This window comes from Schistocerca nitens, chromosome 8 (genome assembly GCF_023898315.1).
Source record: "Schistocerca nitens isolate TAMUIC-IGC-003100 chromosome 8, iqSchNite1.1, whole genome shotgun sequence".
Taxonomy (NCBI): Eukaryota; Metazoa; Arthropoda; class Insecta; order Orthoptera; family Acrididae; genus Schistocerca; species Schistocerca nitens.
In genome coordinates this window covers 235,694,053-235,718,434 of record NC_064621.1, presented here as the reverse complement: position 1 = coordinate 235,718,434, position 24,382 = coordinate 235,694,053, and the positions used below count along the sequence as shown (strand labels likewise).

The 24,382-nt window shown below is 39.4% G+C and overlaps 1 protein-coding gene across 4 annotated transcripts in view; it reads right to left on the bottom strand.

Moving 5' to 3' along the window:
• LOC126199314 (cysteine--tRNA ligase, cytoplasmic) overlaps positions 1–24,382 on the bottom strand; it is an 87,745-nt gene that overhangs the window by 18,005 nt on the left and 45,358 nt on the right. For all 4 annotated transcript variants that reach the window (XM_049936149.1, XM_049936152.1, XM_049936153.1 and 1 more), the window contains exons 7-9: positions 22,454–22,687; positions 14,737–14,881; positions 12,298–12,515 (exon numbers count right to left, since the gene is read on the bottom strand). In XM_049936149.1, coding sequence (XP_049792106.1) covers positions 12,298–12,515; positions 14,737–14,881; positions 22,454–22,687 — 597 coding nt within the window. The remainder of the gene's footprint in view (positions 1–12,297; positions 12,516–14,736; positions 14,882–22,453; positions 22,688–24,382) is intronic.

The window sequence follows — 24,382 nt, the reverse complement described above, 5'->3', positions numbered from 1 at the left end:
TTCCAAGAATTCCTCCAGCATTGCCTCACAACCCTTCCTCAGATCCCTACGACATTACCCTAACCTGTCCTCTGCAAAACTCCAGGCACTGTGATCCCTAATAGCTGATGACTCCATCATTATCCTCCCAGCAGACAAAGGATCTACCAATGTAGTACTTGACCGAAATGAGGATGTTCGTGAAGGTCTACACCAGCTGTCTGACACCTCTACATAACAGTGTCTGCCATCGAGATCCCATCCCTGTGATTTAAACTGACCTGCAGTCCCTCCTTAAAACCTCAGGCCCCTCACAAGGGCTAACACCTTAATCCATAGAACTTCTCATCCCACTCAAACCACGCACCCCCACCTTTTACCTTTTTTCTAAAATCCACAAACCAAATCATCCTGGCCGTCCTATAATTGCTGGCTTCAAAGCACCCACTAAACTTATATCTTCCTTAGTTGATCAACACCTACAACCCATAGTACAAAGACTCCCCTCCTACATGAAAGATACCAACCATTTCCTAAATCGTCTGAAATCCATGCCAGTCCCACTCCCACCACACACCTTGCTTGTCACCATTAATGCTACCTCCCTCTAAACCAACATCCACAACGTACATGGTCTGTCTGTTGCTGAAAATTTCCTCAGTCAGTGCCCACCTGATTCCAAACCTATGACATCCTTCCTACTCACATTAATCAACATTATACTAATCAGCAACTACTTCACCTTTGAGGGGCAGACATACAAACAGATCAGGGGTATAGCCACGGGAACCAGGATGACTCCTTCCTATGCCAAAGTTTTCATGGTTCGCTTGGAAGGGACTTTCCTGGGAGCCATAAGTCTTCAGCCCCTGGTTTGGTTTAGATACACTGATGACATCTTTGCCACATGGACTCAGAGTGAGGCTGACCTACTAAAATTCTTGGAATCTCTGAATAACTCCTCCTAATTAAATTTCACATGGTCCTATTCCAAATCCCTTGCCAATTTCATTGATGTGGATCTCGTCCTCACACAAGGCCAGCTACACACTTCCGTCCACATTAAACCTACCAACAAACAACAGTACTTACTTTTTGACAGTCGTCACCCTTTCCATCTCAAACATTCCCTCCCATACAGCCTTGGCATCAAAGGCAATCTTATTTGTTTGGATGAAGACTCTTTACAGCAATACACCACCATTCTCACTTCAGCCTTCACTGCACGTAATTATCCTACCAGCCTAATTAAAAAGCAGATTTCCTGGATCATAACATGCAATCCTGGTACTGCTGATCTCTCCACAAAACAGCTTCGGAGCACACCATTGATGACTCAGTATTATTCAGGTATGGAATGTCTTAATCAGCAACTTTGATAGGGCCATGGCTTCCTAAAATCATGCCCTAAAATGAGATCCTGTCTGTCTGAAAGTTTGTCCATCACACCTAGAATAGCTTTCAGTAGCCCTCCTAATCTCTGCAATATTCTTGCCAGACCCTATGCTCCTTCTGCACCCATCTTCCTACCCTATGGCTCCTATCCCTGCGACCATCCCCGCTGCAAGACTTGCCCTATGCACCCTCCTACCATCCCCTATAACAGCCCCATCAAAGGGAGAGCCACTTGCGAAATGACATGTCATAGACCAGCTATTATGTAAACACTGTTTGGCCGCCTACATCGACGTGACTACCACATATCCATCACACACATATCCATCCGCACATACACAGACACCAGCAGAAATGTCTGCTTGTGTCTGTGTATGTGCGGATGGATATGTGTGTGTGCGCGCGCGCGCGTGTATACCTGTCCTTTTTTCCCCCAAGGTAAGTCTTTCTGCTCCCGGGATTGGAATGACTCCTTACCCTCTCCCTTAAAACCCACATCCTTTCATCTTTCCCTCTCCTTCCCTCTTTCCTGACGAAGCAACCGTTGGTTGTGAAAGCTAGAATTTTGTGTGTATGTTTGTGTGTCTGTCGACCTGCCAGCACTTTCATTTGGTAATTCACATCATCTTTGTTTTTAGATATAAATAATTTTTTATCTATTCAATTAAATAATTTTGTCAACAGTTGATTGTTTTTGTTGTTATTCTGCATAACTGTTATTTGATCCAGTAAGGTAATGGCCATGACATATACAGAGTAACCAAAGAAACCAGAGATCATTTTTCTGGATGTGCTTAATGAACTAACTGTTTTTACTGGTTTGGTTCATAATGTAACAACCAAACAACTGACAGTTACTGTTAGTTTACTGCTGGTATAATTATATCCACATTTTGTCCCCTGTTACGATGTTATATACTAGTTTTGAGTTTCCTGAGTCAAATTTGCTGAGTTTTTCTTTTCTTTTTTTTCTTATTACACCAATTGACACTAGACTGTTTTTGAACTTAAGTCAAACTGTGCAGAACCCACCAAGATAGAAATTGAAGCTGCATTTGAGATTGTTTGGGCAAGACTCACTATCAGGGGAGGGCATCAAATGATAACTGGATCCTTCTATCACCCACCAGACTCCTCTCCTGAAGTAACTAAAGACTTTAGAGTTAAGCTCAGTTCACTTGTACACAAGCTCCCCAGTTATACTGTACTCATTGGTAAAGAGTTTAATCATCCCACAATTAACTAGGAAAATTACTGTTTTGTTAATGGCAGATGTGGTAAGACATCCTGCGAAAAATTACTAAATGCCTTTCCCAAAACCTACCAAGATCAGATAGAAACCGCACTCATGTTCGAAACATATTTGATCTAATGGTAACAAATAGATCTGGCCTCTCTGAGGATGTCCACATCGAAATTAGTATAAGTGACCATGATGCAGTTTTGGTAACAATGATTACCCAAGTACAAAGGAAAACTAAACCAAGCAGAAAGAAAGAGATATGTTTAGTAAACTAGTTAAGAAATCAGTAGTGTCATATCTATACATCTACATCCATACTCCACAAGCCACCTGACAGCGTGTGGCGGCGGGTACTTTGAGTACCTCTATCAGTTCTCCCTCCTATTCCAGTCTCGTATTGTTCGTGGAAAGAAAGATTGTTGGTATGCCTCTGTATGGGCTCTAATCTCTCTGATTTTATCCTCATGGTCTCTTCGCAAGATATACGTAGGAGGGAGCAATATACTGCTTGACTCCTCAGTGAAGGTATGTTCTCGAAACTTCAACAAAAGCCCGTACCGAGCTACTGAGCGTGTCTCCTGCAGAGTCTTTCACTGGAGTTTATCTATCATCTCCGTAACGCTTTTGCGATTACTAAATGATCCTGTAACGTAGCGCACTGCTCTCCGTTGGATCTTCTCTATTTCTTCTATCAACCCTATCGAGTACGGATCCCACACTGGTGAGCAATATTCAAGCAGTGGGTGAACAAGTGTACTGTAACCTACTTCCTTTGTTTTCAGATTGCAGTTCCTTAGGATTCTTCCAATTAATCTCAGTCTGGCATCTGCTTTACTGACGATCAACTTTATATGATCATTCCATTTTAAATCACTCCTAAAGCCTACTCCCAGATAATTTATGGAATTAACTGCTTCCAGTTGCTGACCTGCTATATTGTAGCTAAATGATACAGGATCTTTCTTTCTATGTATTTGCAGCACATTACACTTGTCTACATTGAGATTCAATTGCCATTCCATGCACCATGCGTCAATTCGTTGCAGATCCTCCTGCATTTCAGTACAATTTTCCTTTGTTACAACCTCTTGATATACTACAGCATCATCCGCAAAAAGCCTCAGTGAACTTCCGATGTTATCCACAAGGTCATTTATGTATACTGCGAATAGCAACGGTCCTACGACACTCCCCTGGGGCACACCTGAAATCACTCTTACTTCAGAAGACTTCTCTCCATTGAGAATGACATGCTGCGTTATGTTATCTAGGAACTCTTCAATCCAATCACACAATTGGTCTGATAGTCCATATGCTCTTACTTTGTTCATTAAACTACTGTGGGGAACTGTATCGAACGCCTTGTGGAAGTCAAGAAACACGGCATCTATCTGGGAATCAATCTCAATGAGGAACTTGAAACTTTCATCGCAGGGCAGGAGCATGTAGAGGAACTATGGCTCAAGTTTAAAAGAATAGTTGATTATGTACTGGATAGACACCCCGAAGTGCCAAGGAAACTGGTATAGGCATGCATATTCAAATACAGAGACATGTAAACAGGCAGAATACGGCACTGCAGTCGGTAGCACCTACACAAGACAATAAGTGTATGGCTCAGTTGTTAGATCAGTTACTGCTATTAAAATGGGCAGGCTATCAAGATTTAAACGAGTTTGAACATGGTGTTATAGTCAGCACACGAGCTATGGAACACAGCTTCTCCAAGGTAGCGATGAAGTGGGGATTTTCTTGAACGATCATTCCACGAGTGTACCGTCAATATCAGGAATCTGGTAAAACATCAAATATTCAACATCGCTGTGGCCAGAGAAAGATCCTGCAAGAACGGGACTAATGACAACTGAAGAGAATCATTCCATGCGACAGAGGTGCAACCCTTTCACAAATTGCTGCAGATTTCAATGCTGGGCCAGCAACGAGTGTCAGCGCGTGAACCATTCCGTGAAACATCATCAATATGGGCTTTCAGAGCTGTAAGCCCACTCATGTACCACTGATGACCGCATGATGCAAAGCTTTACGCCTCACATAGGCCCATCAACACTGACTGCTAATGACTGGAAACATGTTGCCTGGTCGGACCGTTTCAAATAATATCGAGCGGATGGATGTGTATTTATATGGAGACAACAACATGAATCCACGGACCCTGCAAATCAGCAGGGAACTGTTCAAGCTGGTGGAGGCTCTGTAATGGTGTGGGGCATGTGCTGCTGGAGTAATATGGGGCCCCTGATATGTCTAGATACGACTGACAGGTGACACACATGTAAGCATCCTATCTAATCACATGCATCCATTCATGACTGTTGTGCATTCTGACAAACTTGGGCAATTCCAGCAAGACAGTGCAACAACCCACGTGTCCAGAATTGCTATGTAGTGGCTCCAGGAACATTCTTGTAAGTTTAAACACTTCTGCTGGCCACCAAACTCCAAAGATATTAACATTATTGAGCATATCTGGGCTGTCTTCCAATGTGCGGTTCAAGAGAGATCTCCATCTCCTCGTACTCTTCCAGGTTTATGGACTGCCCTGCAGGATTCATGGTGTCAATTCTACCCAGCACTACTTCAGACATCGGTCAAGTCCATGCCACATCATGTCGTGGCACTTCTGCATGCTCACGGGGGCCCTATACGATATTAGGCAGGTGTACCAATTTCTATGGCTCTTCATTGTATTTACCCAGTAGAACAGTTCTTGATGGGAGGAAACCTTCAAGGTATACAGTCACAGTAAAGATATTTCTTAAGAAAAAGAGATTACTGGATAATAGATATAAAATAAAGAGCGTAGCTATAGATAGAAAGATGCTGAATGAAACAGGTTTGGTTGTCAAAAGAACAATGTGTGATGCCTTCAATGACTACTGTAGGAGAATAATGTCAAATGATCTTTCACAGAACCCAAAGAAATTCAAATGTTTCTTTTACAGAGGAAAACCCAGGACAATTGCCCCAATTTAATCACCGCTGAAATGATGAATGAAATAAGTATTAGTGTCATCAGTGTTGAAAAACAGCTGAAATAATTCAAATTGAACATAGCTCTAGGGTCTGATGGAATCCCTGTCAGATTCTATACTGAATTTGCAACTGAGTTAAACCTTCTAATTATAGTGTATCATAGATCCATAGAACAAAAGACCATGTCCAGTTTTTGGAAAAAAAGCACAGGTCACACCTGTCAACAAGAAGGGTATTAGAAGTGATCCACGAAACTACCATCCAATATCCTTGATACTGATTTGTTGTAGAATCTTAAAACATATTCTGAGCTCAAACACAACGAGCTATCTCGAACAGAATGACCTCCTCAATTCCGAACAGCACAAACTCTGAAAACGTTCATCCTCTGAAACCCAACCCACCCTCTTCTCACAAGACATACTGAAAGCTTTGGATCAAGTCAGTATTTCTTGGTTTCCGAAAGGCATTTGACTGAGTACCACATTTACACTTATTGCCAAAAGTTCAACCAGATGGGGTATCAAGTGAAATTTTTGACTGGATGGAAGACTTTTCAGGTAGGGAGGACACATCATGTTATCTTGGATTGATAGTCATCATCAGAGGAGAAGTAACTTCAGCTGTACTCCAGGGAAGTGTATTGGGACCCTTGCTGTTTATGTTGTACATTAATGACCTTGCAGACAATATTAATAGTAAAATGAGGCTCTTTATAGATGATGATGTGTCTGAAACAAGCTGCATAAATATTCAGTCAGATCTTTATAAGATTTCAAAGTGGTGGCAAATTGCTTAAAATGTACAGAAATGTAAAATTGTGCACTTCCAAAAAGAAAAAAAACATAGTATTCTATGGCTATAATATCAATGAGTCACTGCTGAAATCGGCCAACTCATACAAATACCTGCAGGGTAGCACTTTATAGGGATATGGAATGGAATAATCGCATATGCTCAGTTGTCAGTAAAGCAGATGGCAGACCTCGGTTTATTGATGGAATACTGGAGAAGAGCAGTCAGTCTACAAAGGGGATTGCTTACAAATCATTTGTGCAACCAGTTCTAGAATATTACTGAAGTCTGTGGGACCTGTGGGAAATAGGGATAACAGGGGATACAAAACACATACAGAGAAGGGGCAAAGGTTTGTTTGATCCGTGGGAGTGTGTTACAGAGATACTGAAGGAACTGAACTGGAAGAATCTTGATGATAGACGTAAGCTATCCCAAAAAAGTCTGTTAACAAAGTTTCAAGAATCAGCTTTAGATGATGAGTATAGAAATATACTACAAATTCCTATGTAATGCTCTTATAAAGATCATGAGGAGAAGATTAGAATAAGTACTGTTCATACAGAGGCATTCAAACAATCATTCTTTCTTCACTCTATACATGAATGGAATGGAAAGAAACCTTAATAACTGGTAAAATGGGATGTACCCTCTGTCATGCACCTCCTGAAGGTTTGCAGAGTGTAGATGTAGATATAGATAAGTCACTCATGGGTCCTCTTCAATCACACTGCACAAAGAATCGATATTTTTTTAACCAATTTTGGTAGACATTCACTAAATTCATTACTGATGATAGCAGGATCCTACTGAAATTCTAGGTTGGTTGGTTGTTTCGGGGAAGGAGACCAGACAGCGAGGTCATCGGTCTCATCGGATTAGGGAAGGACGGGGAAGGAAGTCGGCCGTGCCCCTTGAAAGGAACCATCCTGGCATTTGCCTGGAGCGATTTAGGGAAATCACGGAAAACCTAAATCAGGATGGCCGGACGCGGGATTGAACCGTCGTCCTCCCGAATGCGAGTCCAGTGTCTAACCACTGCGCCACCTCGCTCGGTACTGAAATTCTACAAAGTGATTGTAAACAGTCTTTTTCTGAAAACAGTCTTTCCTGAAGGTGACCGAGTACCAAGAGTTGAATGCTGCCAATCAAGGCATTGTTGTTGACTCAAGTGAACGGTCCAATAAGACATGTCGAAACCTGCCCTGAAATGTTTTACACAGGAAGAAGACAGCGAAAGAAATGCACTGCCAAAATTTTAGCTGCTAAGATGCACTGCAAGTATTAAAAAAAATTCCCAAATTCATAGCACACCAAACAGCAGTATAAATGTACACTCCTACTGGCATTGCAGCTACTACACATGTGCAATTAGGTGTGCGCGCGCGCGCGCACGCGCACGCGCACACACACACACACACACACACACACACACACACACACACACACACACACCGAGGTCGGTGATACACTTGTAAATAGGAAATATGACATAACCTGATCGTAATTTGTAAAGAACGTTTCAAGTTATCGTTTTTTGATAAGCTTCTCTGACACTACAGTACATACTTACTAAGCTCTCGAATCAGCCACTCAAGTAACATCTATTACAAATTATCAGTTTCTTTCTGCAGTATTGGTAAGTTCTGACAACACAGATAAAGTTGAATTAATATTTATTGGGCTTTCATATGGAATGCCTGCTAATTGTAGCTTTTTTTTCCTTGCTGTCTCACAGTAATGTGGAATCCAATTAACGTTCTCAGTTTAGCAATGATGAAGTATGAAGAATGTGGTTTCCAGCCAAAATCACCTACTTCTCCTAAGGACGTACATGTGTCATTCATTCATTCATTCAAATGATATTGACATTTTGTTTGAAATTGTGGATACATTAGAAGAAATAGGAAATAACTGTGACGATTCCATGAGTTGTGGTTCGGACGATGTCAGTTGTGCCAGTAACATTTCTGAAGAAAAATACATTCCAAGCCTTTTTTTTGTACTTTCAGTGACAAAGAAAAGACAGTGAAATATTGGTTAAACAAAGGGTGATGATGATGATGTCTGGTTTGTGGGGTGCTCAACTGTGCAGTTTTCAGTGCCTGTACAAATTCCCAACCTTTGCTCAGTCCAATCTCACCACTTTCAAGAATGATGATGGAATGATGAGGACAACACAAACACCCAGTCATCTCAAGGCAGGTGAAAATCCCTGACCCTTCCGGCAATCGAACCCAGGACCCCGTGCTCGGGAAGTGAGAACGCGACCATGAGACCACGAGGTGCAGACTTAAACGAAGGAGGGAAAAAACACTAAATTACGCAGTGTGCAAAGACATTTTTGTTTTGTAAAATCAGAGCATGAACTGTACAAATGGAAGAATGAATTACATAAAGTAAGAAATACGTGCCAAACAGAAACCCGAAACCATCTGAATGAAAAACCGTTTGAAAGATTTAGAACTACTCATAAGAAGCTATGCACTGTTATCGATGGATATCTACCAGACTGGGCCCTCCGAATTGCATCTGACATGAACATTGCTAATTTCCAGTCTTCATCAACCTGGCTACACAGGTTCAAGAAATCATACAGAATTGGAAGTAGCAAAATTACCAAGTTTACATCATATAAATGTATAGAGCAGCTGTCAGTGGCAGACAATGCTATAGAGGAATTCATAGCTGATGTAAAGACGAAACTTGCTCTAATCCCCACAACTGCTGTTTATAATGCTGATCAGACAGGTTTTGTAAAAGAACTGCACGCACACCCCACTTTATCATTTCAGGGTGAAAAAAAGCCGAGTCGGTTGCCCAATCAATGAATGCAATGACACATTCATGTATGATAATGCCAGTGATAAGTCTGAGTGGTTTACTGTTTCTGTAGCTGTGCATCTGTCTTCAAGAACTACAAGGCAAATTAGGACAAAAAATAAAAAATGAAGTGTTTAGTTGCAAAAATCTTGTAATCGACATATCAAAATTTGGAAATGATTTTCAACATTTCATTCAAAACATATTCCTACCAGCTGCAGAAACTAATTCATCGCTTTTGTTGGATTCATGGTCTGGACATAACAACGCCTCTCATTCTAAGGAGGATGATGAGAAATCTGTAGATGTAATGTGGATTCTGCCTGGAACTACTAGCGAGATTCAACCTCTCGATAAAGAATTTTTTCGACATTAGAAAGCATTTTTTCAGGAAATTGTCAGACAACATAATTTCTAATACCTTTCCCTCATTTCAGGTTATCAGCAGAACAGTATTCTTATGCTCCAGTCATTTGTGCATCACTGTTCTTCACCAAGCTTTACAAATTTGATCAAGTATGCCTGGTATGCAGCATAATATGCAGAACAATGGCCAGGACCATTTCTGACTCCATTCCAGTTCTGTCTAAAGAAAACCAGTGGTTACTGCGAAGTGCCTGACTGCATCAATTTTTCCTTTGTCCGAGGTCCCTGGCGCAAAAAAAGTTTGTTTTTGTCATTGAGTAGACACTTCGCATTTTTGTGATGACTACAGGGAATTAACAAAGAACTGTTTCACTGATAATCAAATGTACAACATTCAAACGTTATTATAAGAAATGGCCAACAGGAATTTTTATAAAATGTAGTACTGTAAGACACATTTCACTTCAACAAATTACAAGTCCTCATTGATGGAAGTCGACTGTTACATCAAACACTGCCATGATTTTATTTTCTCTGCTAGCCATTTTTATCAGAATTACATGTGCAAGAATTACATGTGCAAGAATTACATGTGCAAGAATTACATGTGCAAGAATTACATGAGCAAGAATTGAACTGTTGATATAAAGTTATTCAAAAAAATCTTTGTATAGTTTACGGCAGGTTTTCACCAGAACAAACAAGCATGAGCAAAAGAGAATTCTGTCTGGTGTACCCAGTAGGCCTCTTGCAGGTCTTTCAACTGGATGCTACAGCAGCTGCTTACGTGACCCTAACCTTCCCCAGTCACCTAATCAGAAAATGGAGGCCAGCAGTTTACCACGAAATCCAAACTACATGTCAATCGTGGCCACTCCAACATCTGTGACAAGTGAATGTTCGGTTAAAAATCATAGTGAAAAAGTTTTGATCTGAACATGATTTGATCCCGCGCTCTCTGCACCATAAAGCACACTTTGCCACTAGACTATTTTTGTTTTAGGAAAATGGAAATGAAGTATCATGCTTCTCGATACAGTGTAAGGGAACGATGCGGGAGACCCACACTGCCATACTAGGCAAGGTCCTAACGGAGGTGGTTTGCCGTTGCCTTCCTCCGACCGTAATGGGGATGAATGATGATAATGAAGACAACACAACAACACCCAGTCATCTGGGGGCAGGTGAAAATCCCTGACCCCACTGGGAATCGAACCCAGGACCCCGCGCTCAAGAAGCGAGAACGCTACCACGAGACCACGAGCTGTGGACTTTTGTTTTAGAAAAAACAAAAAAAGAATTTGACCATTAGATCTTACATGCATAGTGGAAATGCTGGCTGTGTCACCTCTTGAGATGATGCTCGATGTCGGTAATTAGTGTTCTGTTCATAAATCTACGCTCAATGGTAATGAGAAGACAGGGAAAAATGGCAGCCAACATACAAGGATAATTTTGGAGCAGTGTTAAGGAGAGATGGAGATGCAATTCCACGTAAAGTGTACGATCTCCACACATCACACTTCCATACACATTGAGACACTTCAATTCTTCCTTCTCTGCACCATTTTGCATACTCTGTCAAGAACAGTGTGCTTGCCAAGCAAAATAATCCTCACTGAATAGCAAAGTTTCGCATTCTGGCTCTAACAAGATAGAGTTGTATCTTGTATGCTGAATGTTAGCTTCAAAAACTAAAAACTAATAATACAGCATTCATAGGCAATATTTGCTACCTCACGTTCTCTTCTGTTCCCTCTAGTATAAACAATTTTACCCATATACAAGCGAATGGTAGTGAATTTTCTGCAAATGCTCATTTGCACGTGTTCGCTTCCATTTGCTCCACTGTAAACCAAGCTTTAGGTGCTTAAAATTGCTATCTATGAACCCCAGATAATTCCTTTTAGCAGCTAAAATTTTGGCAGTGCACTTCTTTCATTATCTTCTTCCTGTATAAGAAATTTCAGGGTAGGTTTCGACATGTCTTGTTGGCTCATTCCCTTGTCAGTCCTTAACAAAAAATCATAAAGTGTCATGCAGTTAATTCCTTCATATGAAATTTTTGTTTTTCCACAAGACTGTTCTTTAAAAGCTTGGAGTAGACAAATTATTTGGCAAATTTCTCAGCTGTCATTATTTTAACAATAAGAAGTGACAAATTTTAAAATAATAGTAATGTCACATCCCAACAGCAATCATCGGGTGAACATTTGTAAAAACTTAAAATTTGAACCGTATTTTGAACTCCATAACCAGCAGGCCATCGTAATGAATGATGAACTATCTGAAATATCAGTATTAATTGTTATTCCATTGTCACTTCCAAATTAGTTTATGTACCTGGTCTCTCTCTCTCTCTCTTTCTCTCCCCCTCCCTCCAGGCTTTTCCATTCCTTTGACATCTGTGTGTATGTCACTTCCTATCTTTCTCCTACTTTCCACCTTTTATGTTGATGACATAATTTTAGAGCATTCCAAAATATTTTTAAACAGCCCTACTCCAACTGTTTCCTATTTTTGGTGTCCAATGCCTTCTCTGGTACAAATATTACTCATAAATTTAGTTACATTAACTTCATTGAGCATCATAACAGAAATTCAAGAAATAAATTGTTGGGGTTATTAATTATAAAATGTCTCAAATTCTCACATGATTACACATATAAATTTATACGTTTAGTTAACTTTGATGAACTTACATTCTGGCTTGATGAAACAGAAGATGCTGGAAAACCTAAGGAGGCATCATCTGGGATGGTACCAAAAATTTTCATCAGTTTTGTAATGTAGCTTGCAATATCCCATAACAGAACACAATTACTCTCACGTCCCACAGAACGGCAATTTCGTTGATAGACATTACATACAGCTACAAGTTCTCGGACGTGATCCAGTGCTGTTCGTGTGTCTATATTGTCTGGCAAACAAAACAGAAAAAGTATTGTGATAAAGAAATTATTGTATTTCATTTGCAGAAATAGAGTAAAGTTGGGCAAGACATTATCATACTTCTATACAGAATAAATGAATTTTCATACAGTCAAACAACAGTCAATAACCAAAGTATGCATTACAATAGATTGTCACTCATCACACAAAGAACCCACTGTGCACTATACAGGAACATTCAAAAACAGACTATTGCATGTTACTTAGCTATTGCACCAAGTCTTTCATCGGACATAGAAACAATGCTAAAGCCTGAGTAAAAGAAGTACAGTATGTATGCAGATTTGTTCAATGGCTACTCAATACTGATCTGGTGTTTCGTGTAGCACAAGCTATGATACTCGCTTCATTCACCTCAAATTGCATAGAACTTCGCCGCTTTGACCACCACTGGCTACCTGGGTTTCTTTCTTCTTTTACTTGCCTTAACAAAGATACCTCAACTACAAACAAAGCAAAGACTAAAAAGATAATCACTCACAACATAGCAAAGGCATTGTGTGGTAGAAAGGTAAAAAAGCAAGCACAGCTACACTTTCATGGTACTACAACCAGACTAATCAGACTAGGATGAGGGGTTGCATTTAGTGGAGTAGGTGAGATGAATAAGGAAGAGGGGCAATGAAAATGGGAGGGGCACAGTAAGGAGTAAGAAAGTTGAGGAGCAGAAATGGAAGAGGACAGGACAGGAACATGGCACCAGAGAGAGATCACCCTGACGCAGAAAGGGCTGGTAGTATGCAGCACAGAATGGATGACAGGAACAGGGTTGGAGGAAGACAGAATCCTCCCCACCTCTTCAAAAGGGGAGTTCTGCCACTTATGAAACCCACAAACTATCAAGGTACTTTCAACCTCTAGTCACATGGGTTATATTCATGTGAAAAACCCAGGTACATGAACTGTACCGTTCACCTACCCAGCACATTATATTCGAATTCCACGAGAAACAAGGCCACCTGTGAAAGCACCTGTATCATATATCAATTATGTTGCAACTTCTGCACAACCTTTTATATGGACCACCACTGACAGCAGTCCATTAGAATGAATGATGTTGAACATCTAGTGACATAACATGTCACTGAGCACACCTGAAATGGCTGCTTCAGAAATCCTAAATTCCAGAACACTGCTGACCCCTTTCCACAAAAATTCACCTTCTCTGAATTACACACATGGGAAGCGTCCATTTTACTTTATCCATCCCTGCACTCCTTGGCTTTTACCTGCCCTTCACCCATGTAAACCTGTTCCTGCCCCTCTCCCTTCACTATCTCCCTCACTACATTACTCTGCACTTTCACATTCATTTGATTCATATGTCAAGGATTGTGGATGAAAATTCATGAACTGTTCTACTGTTCTTGTAGTGAATTCTCCCTCCTCCTACTTTATCCTGATCACCTCTCTCTCTCTCTCTCTCTCTCTCTCTGTATGTGTGTGTGTGTGTGTGTGTGGGGGGGGGGGGGGGGGAGTGCACACACACAATTTTTCCAACCTTAGCTAGCATCTTCCAATTATTTTGGACAATCCTATATCCTAAAAGAACAAAAGAATACAAAAATTAACAAAATCTTGCTCAAAAAAAAAAAAAAAAAAATTTGCAGATATAGGCCATAATCACATTTACTTGGTCTGTTGAGATGAAAAAGCAAGCAACAATAAATTTAAAACACTAATTACAGGACAAGACCAGATTTTTATAACAATGAGGAAAAACTGCATCCAGCAAAATTTTCATGAAATGAAATAATTTATTTATTCATAACAAGTTTTAGTTTACTGCTCATCTTCATAGGGCAGCATTCATTTACTACTCATAAGAAAAGCATGCTAACTTCTGAAGACATCATTAGGCCTAAAACTGGTTTCAGAGATATAATAAATTCACCACAAGTAATTGGGTAGATTGCAGTGTTTTCTTTCTGCTACAGTCCCACCAACTTCTCAAGCCATTATGAATAAAGTAACAATCAGAAAACTTCTCTAAACAGAATGTTGCTCAAAGGTCTTGCATGTCAAAGAGTGCTGCGACACTGGAAATGTTCTGTATATTCTCCATTTTAGATAATATAAGCACTAGCTTAGTTCCTAAAACAATAATGAAGTACTTCCTATCAAAATATGTCACTAATTGTAAATATGAACAGAAAAATAACCAAACCCATAAACAACTAAAAACTTACCACACAAAGCAGCATGCACTCCATCTCTTGTTGCCAAGAATCTTTCACTGAGTGAGTGCTCTTCCTCTCTCCATTTTTGGAAGGAATCCAAATTTGTTTCTGCGAGAGTGCAGCGACTCATATCTTTCACAGTGAGGAAAAACTCCTGAGGAGAATGAAAATGATTTTTATTGTGCATACACATTAAGGTTCCAGAATGAATCAACATTTTGTAGCATAGTGTCTTTCATTATGGAACTTTCCGATAGACTAAAATTATGTTGCACTGGGTCTCTAACAAAGAACCTTGTTTTTGCATGTAATGTTCTTACAGATAGAGCTATTTAAGCAAAACTCACGACAACACTGTTTCAATTCTACTAGTATCTCATCCATTTCACGACTCCAAATTATTATTATTATTTCTTTACTTTCTCAGTCGTTAAGTCTGGTTGAGAATGGAAAGTGACGCGGACCTTGATCAAGCGTCACTTCCTATTAACTGTACGGTATGTGTTATATTGCATTTAGGAACTTTCGGGTAATTGAACATGTATCAATAATTACGGATTTCTGTAGTTGTATATATATGTTTGGATGTAGCTGTATTGCATTGATGTACTGGTGGATATTGTGTGGTATGACTCCTGTAGTTGATAGTATAATTGGTATGATGTCAACTTTATCCTGATGCCACATGTCTTTGACTTCCTCAGCCAGTTGGATGTCTTTTTCAATTTTTTCTCCTGTTTTCTTTTGTATATTTGTTGTATTGGGTATGGATATTTCGATTAGCTGTGTTAATTTCTTCTTTTTATTGGTGAGTATGATGTCAGGTTTGTTATGTGGCGTTGTTTTATCTGTTATAATGGTTCTGTTCCAGTATAATTTGTATTCATCATTCTCCAGTACATTTTGTGGTGCATACTTGTATGTAGGAACGTGTTGTTTTATAAGTTTATGTTGTAAGGCAAGCTGTTGATGTATTATTTTTGCGACATTGTCATGTCTTCTGGGGTATTCTGTATTTGCTAGTATTGCACATCCGCTTGTGATGTGATCTACTGTTTCTATTTGTTGTTTACAAAGTCTGCATTTATCTGTTGTGGTATTGGGATCTTTAATAATATGCTTGCTGTAATACCTGGTGTTTATTGTTTGATCCTGTATTGCAATCATGAATCCTTCTGTCTCACTGTATATATTGCCTTTCCTTAGCCATGTGTTGGATGCGTCTTGATCGATGTGTGGCTGTGTTAGATGATACGGGTGCTTGCCATGAAGTGTTTTCTTTTTCCAATTTACTTTCTTCGTATCTGTTGATGTTATGTGATCTAAAGGGTTGTAGAAGTGGTTATGAAATTGCAGTGGTGTAGCCGATGTATTTATATGAGTAATTGCTTTGTGTATTTTGCTAGTTTCTGCGCGTTCTAGAAAGAATTTTCTTAAATTGTCTACCTGTCCATAATGTAGGTTTTTTATATCGATAAATCCCCTTCCTCCTTCCTTTCTGCTTAATGTGAATCTTTCTGTTGCTGAATGTATGTGATGTATTCTATATTTATGGCATTGTGATCGTGTAAGTGTATTGAGTGCTTCTAGGTCTGTGTTACTCCATTTCACTACTCCAAATGAGTAGGTCAATATTGGTATGGCATAAGTATTTATAGCTTTGGTCTTGTTTCTTGCTGTCAATTCTGTTTTCAGTATTTTTGTTAGTCTTTGTCTATATTTTTCTTTTAGTTCTTCTTTAATATTTGTATTATCTATTCCTATTTTTTGTCTGTATCCTAGGTATTTATAGGCATCTGTCTTTTCCATCGCTTCTATGCAGTCGCTGTGGTTATCAAGTATGTAATCTTCTTGTTTAGTGTGTTTTCCCTTGACTATGCTATTTTTCTTACATTTGTCTGTTCCAAAAGCCATATTTATATCATTGCTGAATACTTCTGTTATCTTTAATAATTGGTTGAGTTGTTGATTGGTTGCTGCCAGTAGTTTTAGATCATCCATGTATAGCAAATGTGTGATTTTGTGTGGGTATGTTCCAGTAATATTATATCCATAATTTGAATATAACAGAGGGAAACATTCCACGTGGAAAAAATATATCTAAAAAGAAAGATGTTGAGACTTACCAAACAAAAGCGCTGGCAGGTCGATAGACACACAAACAAACACAAATATACACACAAAATTCAAGCTTTCGCAACAAACTGTTGCCTCATCAGGAAAGAGGGAAGGAGAGGGAAAGACGAAAGGATGTGGGTTTTAAGGGAGAGGGTAAGGAGTCATTCCAATCCCGGGAGCGGAAAGACTTACCTTAGGGGGAAAAAAGGACAGGTATACACTCGCACACACACACATATCCATCCACACATACAGACACAAGCAGACATATTTAAAGACAAAGAGTTTGGGCAGAGATGTCAGTCGAGGTGGAAGAGTAGTGGCAAAGAAGTTGTTGAGAGACAGGTGAGGTATGAGTGGCGGCAACTTATTTCAAGTTGCCGCCACTCATACCTCACCTGTCTCTCAACAACTTCTTTGCCACTACTCTTCCACCTCGACTGACATCTCTGCCCAAACTCTTTGTCTTTAAATATGTCTGCTTGTGTCTGTATGTGTGGATGGATATGTGTGTGTGTGCGAGTGTATACCTGTCCTTTTTTCCCCCTAAGGTAAGTCTTTCCGCTCCCGGGATTGGAATGACTCCTTACCCTCTCCCTTAAAACCCACATCCTTTCGTCTTTCCCTCTCCTTCCCTCTTTCCTGATGAGGCAACAGTTTGTTGCGAAAGCTTGAATTTTGTGTGTATATTTGTGTTTGTTTGTGTGTCTATCGACCTGCCAGCGCTTTTGTTTGGTAAGTCTCAACATCTTTCTTTTTAGATATATCCATAATTTGAATTATTTAGCATGTTGGATAGTGGGTTCAGAGCAAGACAGAACCAGAAAGGACTTAATGAGTCTCCTTGGTATATTCCACGCTTAATCTGTATTGGCTGTGATGTGATATTATCTGAATTTGTTTGGATATTAAGTGTGGTTTTCCAGTTTTTCATTACTATGTTTAGGAACTGTATCAATTTAGGATCTACTTTGTATATTTCCAATATTTGTAGTAACCATGAGTGGGGTACACTATCAAAAGCTTTTTGGTAATCAATGTATGCGTAGTGTAGAGACCTTTGTTTAGTTTTAGCTTGATATGTCACCTCTGCATCTATTATCAGTTGCTCTTTACATCCTCGCGCTCCTTTGCAGCAGCCTTTTTGTTCTTCATTTATAATTTTGTTCTGTGTTGTATGTGTCATTAATTTCTGTTTAATGACTGAAGTTAATATTTTGTAGATTGTTGGTAGGCATGTTATGGGGCGATATTTAGCTGGGTTTGCTGTGTCTGCTTGATCTTTAGGTTTCAGATAAGTTATTCCATGTGTAAGTGTATCAGGGAATGTGTATGGGTCTCCAATGTAACTGTTAAATAATTTAGTTAGATGTGAATGTGTTGAGGTGAACTTCTTTAGCCAGAAATTTGCTATTTTATCATTTTCAGGGGCTTTCCAATTGTGCGTAGAATTAATTGCTCGGGTGACTTCATGTTGCAAAATTATCACTTCAGGCATTTGTGGTATCATCTTGTATGTATCTGTTTCTGCTTGTATCCACCGTGCATGCCTGTTATGTTGTACCGGGTTTGACCATATGCTGCTCCAGAAGTGTTCCATGTCTCTCATGTTTGGTGGATTGTCTATTTTTATGTGTGTGTTTTCTATTGTTTGGTAAAATTTCTTTTGGTTTGTGTTGAATGTTTGGTTTTGTTTCCTTCTATTTTCACTTTTTTTGTATCTTCTAAGTCGTTTCGCCAAAGCTTGTAATTTTTGCTTCTTTTCATCTAATTGCTCTATTGCTTCTTGTTGTGAGATTTTACCTAACCTTTTTCGTTTTTTGTCTGATATTTCATTTCTTATAAATTGTGTTAGCTGTCCGATGTCTTTTCTCAGTTTTTCTATTCTGATCTGTAGCCTGTGTTGCCATGCTGGTTTTGTGGGTTTCTTCTGTGTGTTGGTTGGTTCTGATATCTGCCTAGTGTGTATATTTAGTGTAGTGAGTGCTCCTACATAAACCAGTAGTTGTAACTCTTCCATAGTTGTGTATTCATTTATTTTGTTGTGTATGATTGTGTTGATAGTTTTTATTGTTGTTTCGACTTGTGGGCTATTTGGTGGTCTATGCAAGAATGGTCTAATGTCTGTATTTGTGTCTTTGTATTCTATATATGTCAACTGAAATTTTTCTTCTATATCTAACATGTGTGTCACTTCGTGTTCTATTTGTGCTTGTGCTGGTGGCTGTCTTAAGATTTCATTTTCCTCTGATTGTTTAATTGATGCGTGTTGTTCTTTGTTTGTTTGCTCTGGGATGTTTGAGTCTATTACTGTATTTTCTTCTTCTTGTGACTGTACATTATTTTGTTCCAGTATTTGTTGTACTTGTTGTTTGATGTTTTCTAATTCTGACTGGGGTATCCTGTTATTTTTTATTATTACACGAATCTGATCAGCTAGACGTTGTTCTGTTAAAAATTTTAATTCTGGGTATCTGGTAATAAATGTTGTGTATACTTGTGATCTGTATCCGGTTGTGTTGGTTCCTAGGTTTGTTGCTTGGTAATAACAGAACATGAGGTGTCGATTAACTTCATCTGACCATCTCATCCTCTGTCTTTGTTTTTATTATTATTATTATTATTATTATTATAATTATTATTATTATTATTATTTCTTTACTTTCTCAGACGTTAAGTCTGGTTAAGAATGGAGTGACGCGGACCTTTATCAAGCGTCACTTCCTTTTTGCTGTACGGTACATGTTATATTGCATTTAGGAACTTTCGGGTAATTGAACATGTATCAATAATTACGGATTTCTGTAATTGTATATATATGTTTGGATGTAGCTGTATTGCATTGATGTATTGGTGGATATTGTGTGGTATGACTCCTGTAGTTGATAGTATAATTGGTATGATGTCAACTTTATCCTGATGCCACATGTCTTTGACTTCCTCAGCCAGTTGGATGTATTTTTCAATTTTTTCTCCTGTTTTCTTTTGTATATTTGTTGTATTGGGTATAGATATTTCGATTAGTTGCGTTAATTTCTTCTTTTTATTGGTGAGTATGATGTCAGGTTTGTTATGTGGCGTTGTTTTATCTGTTATAATGGTTCTGTTCCAGTATAATTTGTATTCATTATTATTATTATTATTATTATTAGTAGTAGTAGTAGTAGTAGTAGTATTCTGGGAATGACTGCTAGGCCATGACTACTGATTTCTCTGTTGACATCCTTTTTTAACAAGAGTGCTAGTCTAGTAAGGTATGCAGGAGGACTTCTGTGAAGTGTGGAAAACTGAAGAGGGGTACTATCACAAGAGAAGCTATGAGGGTGGATAATGAGTTGCACTTGGATAGGTCAACCAGGAGGAGCATTGCCCTAGAAAGACTAGGTCCAGATTAGAGGCACAGTCCCATACAGTATCAAAACTACAGTCAATCTTGTCAACTTCTGCAACTGAATGGTCAGAGAAGACCCAAATTTGATCTTCTCCCACTGCTAATGATTATACAGGTCTCTTCCCTGTTATGAGAAAAACTATGGCATTACTTTAAGGCTGCAATTTTAAAAGATGATGTTAATTACAAAGAGAGCTGTGTATTAACCATACATTCATCCAATACAGTTTAGGAAGTAAATGAAGTTGTTTTTCAGTGGCAGAGGTCGACACAAAATTAACTTTAAGGACTTTAAACGTGTGTTTCACTTATGAGCAATGAAACACATTCTTCACAAAGCAAGTGTTTCACTTAGGTACAGCAAGACACATGCATTGGAAGGCTAAAAAAAAGCGATTTTAATATTGCAGTGCATTCTTTTCATGTGACCAAGCTTCACTACTCCTCCCACTCTGGTTGTTACATTTCATTCGAGAGCTGTGTGGAATCATAATCATTCTGAATTACAGAGATAAAACAGTTTGTGTAGCTATGCCACTACATTATAGAGTCAACTGGACATGGGTTGTAGACATGATGCTGCTGTATAGTAAACAAGTCTCTCCAAATTTAATAATCATTATTTCATATTGGATTCTCTAAATTTAATGTAGACTCTGAATGGCGGAAAAGACTAAGGGTGCACTATGTAAGTTAAAACAATCAGAAATTGTTGAATCAGAGTATTAGGCAATTACTGACAGACTCAAGAGAAACAATAATAATATAAGAGAGTTTGGTAAGACTGACATCGTGAAATCAGCAGAGAAATAACTTAGCGAAAGAGAAAGCCCAGTAGAAATTTTTTGACAAGAAAGAAGATGCTGAAATTAATCCTCAAAAGGAGAACATATAAAAATGAATCATTTGAAAAGGAGTACAGATGTCTAAAATAAAGAGAGATTGTCAGAATGTGTAAACTGGCAAAGCAGCAATGACTAGGTTGGTAGAAGTGCAAAGTTGTATAAGCAAGCCTGCATGACTGTAGGAAAGATAGAAGCTGCAGAAGAAACCTTCAGAGATAAGAGAAGCAGCTGTACGACATCAACAATCATTGATGGTTACAATGTCTGAAGGGCATTGTATTGTGAAGATGCAGACACTGTATAAACACAGACATTGTAACCACCTATGACGTATCTGTCTCAGTGGGCTCAAATGACTATTTAATATCTGTCTTTGTGTGCAGCTATCACGAACTGTGTGAGCATGGAGGTTGTGACTATGTGGCATATGGAAGTTTGGATCTGCTCAGCATGCTTCAATAGCTCAAGTGGTCAAGGTGACTGCTCATGATAAGCAAGAAATCCGGGTTCGAGTCCCAGTCTGGCACAAAATTTTCGTGTGTTGCAAACAGCTGACGTCAAGCCATAGTCAGAGAATGTGAATCTATTTCGTAATGAACATCAACAATGACATAGAAAGTCAGTGCTAAGCAAAGAAAAGAAAAACAGGTGAGAGGGATATATGAAGGACTGTATAAAGCAAAGAACACAATGGTCTGTATAAAGCAAAGAAGACAATATTATGGGAAGGTAAGAGGAAGTGGATGAAACCGAGAAAGAGGACACAATAGTATTAGGAGATGTTGATAGAGCCAAGGGCCAAAGTCAGCTGAGCCCCAAAGTCAACAAAAAGGGTGAAGAAACACTGACAAGAAAGATGCATTAATAATGCAAAGGTTATTTTTTAAAAAAAGTTCTTAGGTACCAAAAATAAACTCTATTGCTCATCTTTCCTCTCCACCCCAACTCTCCTAACTAAAAAGGCAATGTTTTGTGACTCGATACAAGCAACTGAAGTGATAGGGGGCACAGCACAAAATGAGTGTACGCCCCCCCCTCCCAAAAAAAACAACACACACACACACACACACACACACACACACACACACAGAGAGAGAGAGAGAGGGGGGGGGGGGCACTGAGCAAAACCTGCCATTAGGTATTATTTCTGTACTGTTTCACAATTGGAGACAAAGACTTTTCCATCAGAGAACATAGATTACCATCTCAGATTCTCAAAACCAAATCGCAAATTGATATTTAACAGTTAGGTTTACTAGTACTACACAAGCTGAAAGACCATGTTGCTCCACAGATACAAAGTTCCTCACTGCCATAGTGAAAATATTATTGTTTTCCTGATACTATTAAATTATATTAATTATTTACTTACATTAAGCATCTTCTCATATTGTGCAGCCATTTCCATGGTATTACTACTGTAATCCAATGTGTCTTTCCATGAATGTAGAAGAAAAGCAAATCTCAGTTGCCTTGCTGAATGTTTCTTCAAAGCATCGCGTATTGTTACAAAATTCTTCAAAGATTTTGACATTTTGCAGCCAGCAATCGTTAAATGACCTGAATGTAGAAAATATCGGACCCAGTGACTATTGTCATAGTAGGCCTACAACACAAACAGAAACTGTTGTATTAACAAATGATGGAAGTTTTGAAACAAATATATATACAGACATACATTGATCAGCCAGCACATTATGACCACTGACCCACCATGGATATACACGTGTCCGGGCGATAGCAGCGTCACCTGGTGAAGAAAGACAGCTAGACACACACACACACACACACACACACACACACACACACACACACACATACAGAGCATACAATATCAATGAGCATACTGTCCATGTGTAGACGGGGAAGGCATGCAATCTAAGTTTGACCGAGGGCAGATTGTGATGACCTGGAGGCTCGGCATGAACATTTTGGAAACTGCACTACTTTTTGGGTGTTCAAGGAATACTGTGGTGAGTGTCTTCAACACGTGACAAAATGAAGGTGAAACCACATCCAGATGTTGTGGGTTTGGGCGGCCACCCCTCAATACAGATATCGCACATCATAGGTTGGACAGACTAGTAAAACAGCACAGACAGTGAACTGTGGCAGAACTAACATCAGACTTTAATGCTGGGCAGAGTACAAGTGTGTGTGAACACACAATGTACACAACATTCCTAATGACGGGCCTCTGCAGCTGCGACCAGTGCACGTGCCGATGTTAAGACCACGACATCAGAAACTATAACTGGAACAGGCACATGACCGTCAGCACTTGACAGTGGTGCAGTGGCATGGTCTGATGAATTCAAATAATCTCTTCATTATGGCAATGGGTGGGTGCGAATCCAAATTCTTCTGGGGGAACAGCTCCTTGACACTTGTACTGTGGGACAGAGACAAGCTGGTGGCGACTCCATTATGCTCTGGGGAACATTCCTGTAGGCATCCAAGGGTCCAATGGAGCTCATTCAAGGCACAATGATGGCCAAGGAGTATTGTACACTGGTTGCAGACCACGTACACCTCTTCATGACAATCATGTTTCCCAACAGCAGTGGCATTTGACAACAAGATAATGTGCCATGTCACATGGCTAGAAGTGTGATGGAGTGGTCTGAGGAACAGAGTGGTAAGTCACCTGATCTGAACCCAACAGAACGCATCTGGGATGTGATTGAATGTGGTGTCAGAGCTCATCATCCACCTCTCCAGAATTTACAGGAATCAAGTGACTTGTGTGTGCAGATGTGATGCCAACTCCCTCTATTGATCTATCAAGGTCTCAAGGCCTCACTGCCTCCATGAGATGATACGTTGCTACTGTTATATGTACCAGAGGTGGACATACTAGCTACAAGCTATTAAGTAGGTCATAACATTCTGGCTGCTCAGTGAATGTGTATGAACTGAACGAAACATACTTTCTGTCTTTGAGGCACAGAACGCGCGCGTGCCGCTCCCCCCCCCCCCCTCCCCTCCCCCCATGGGCAATGAATGTCAACAAAATGGCAAAGACAGCCTACATCTGAGTATACCGACTATTCCCAGCAAAAACAAAATTGCCCACATTTCAATGAGTATTTATTTTTGGGCATGTGTTTACAGCACTTTTTCTAGTTTTCATCAGTACTACCTGCTATAAGAATATGGCACTTTTTTTTTTAATGACTCTGTATATACTTGAAGTGGATGTTTTTCCTAAGAGCCACCAGGTTTGCTTTGGTAGATATCTGCAGTTTCATTTTGCAATGTGTAGGAAGAGGCAACCCAAGCATTTCACCCTGCATTTCAT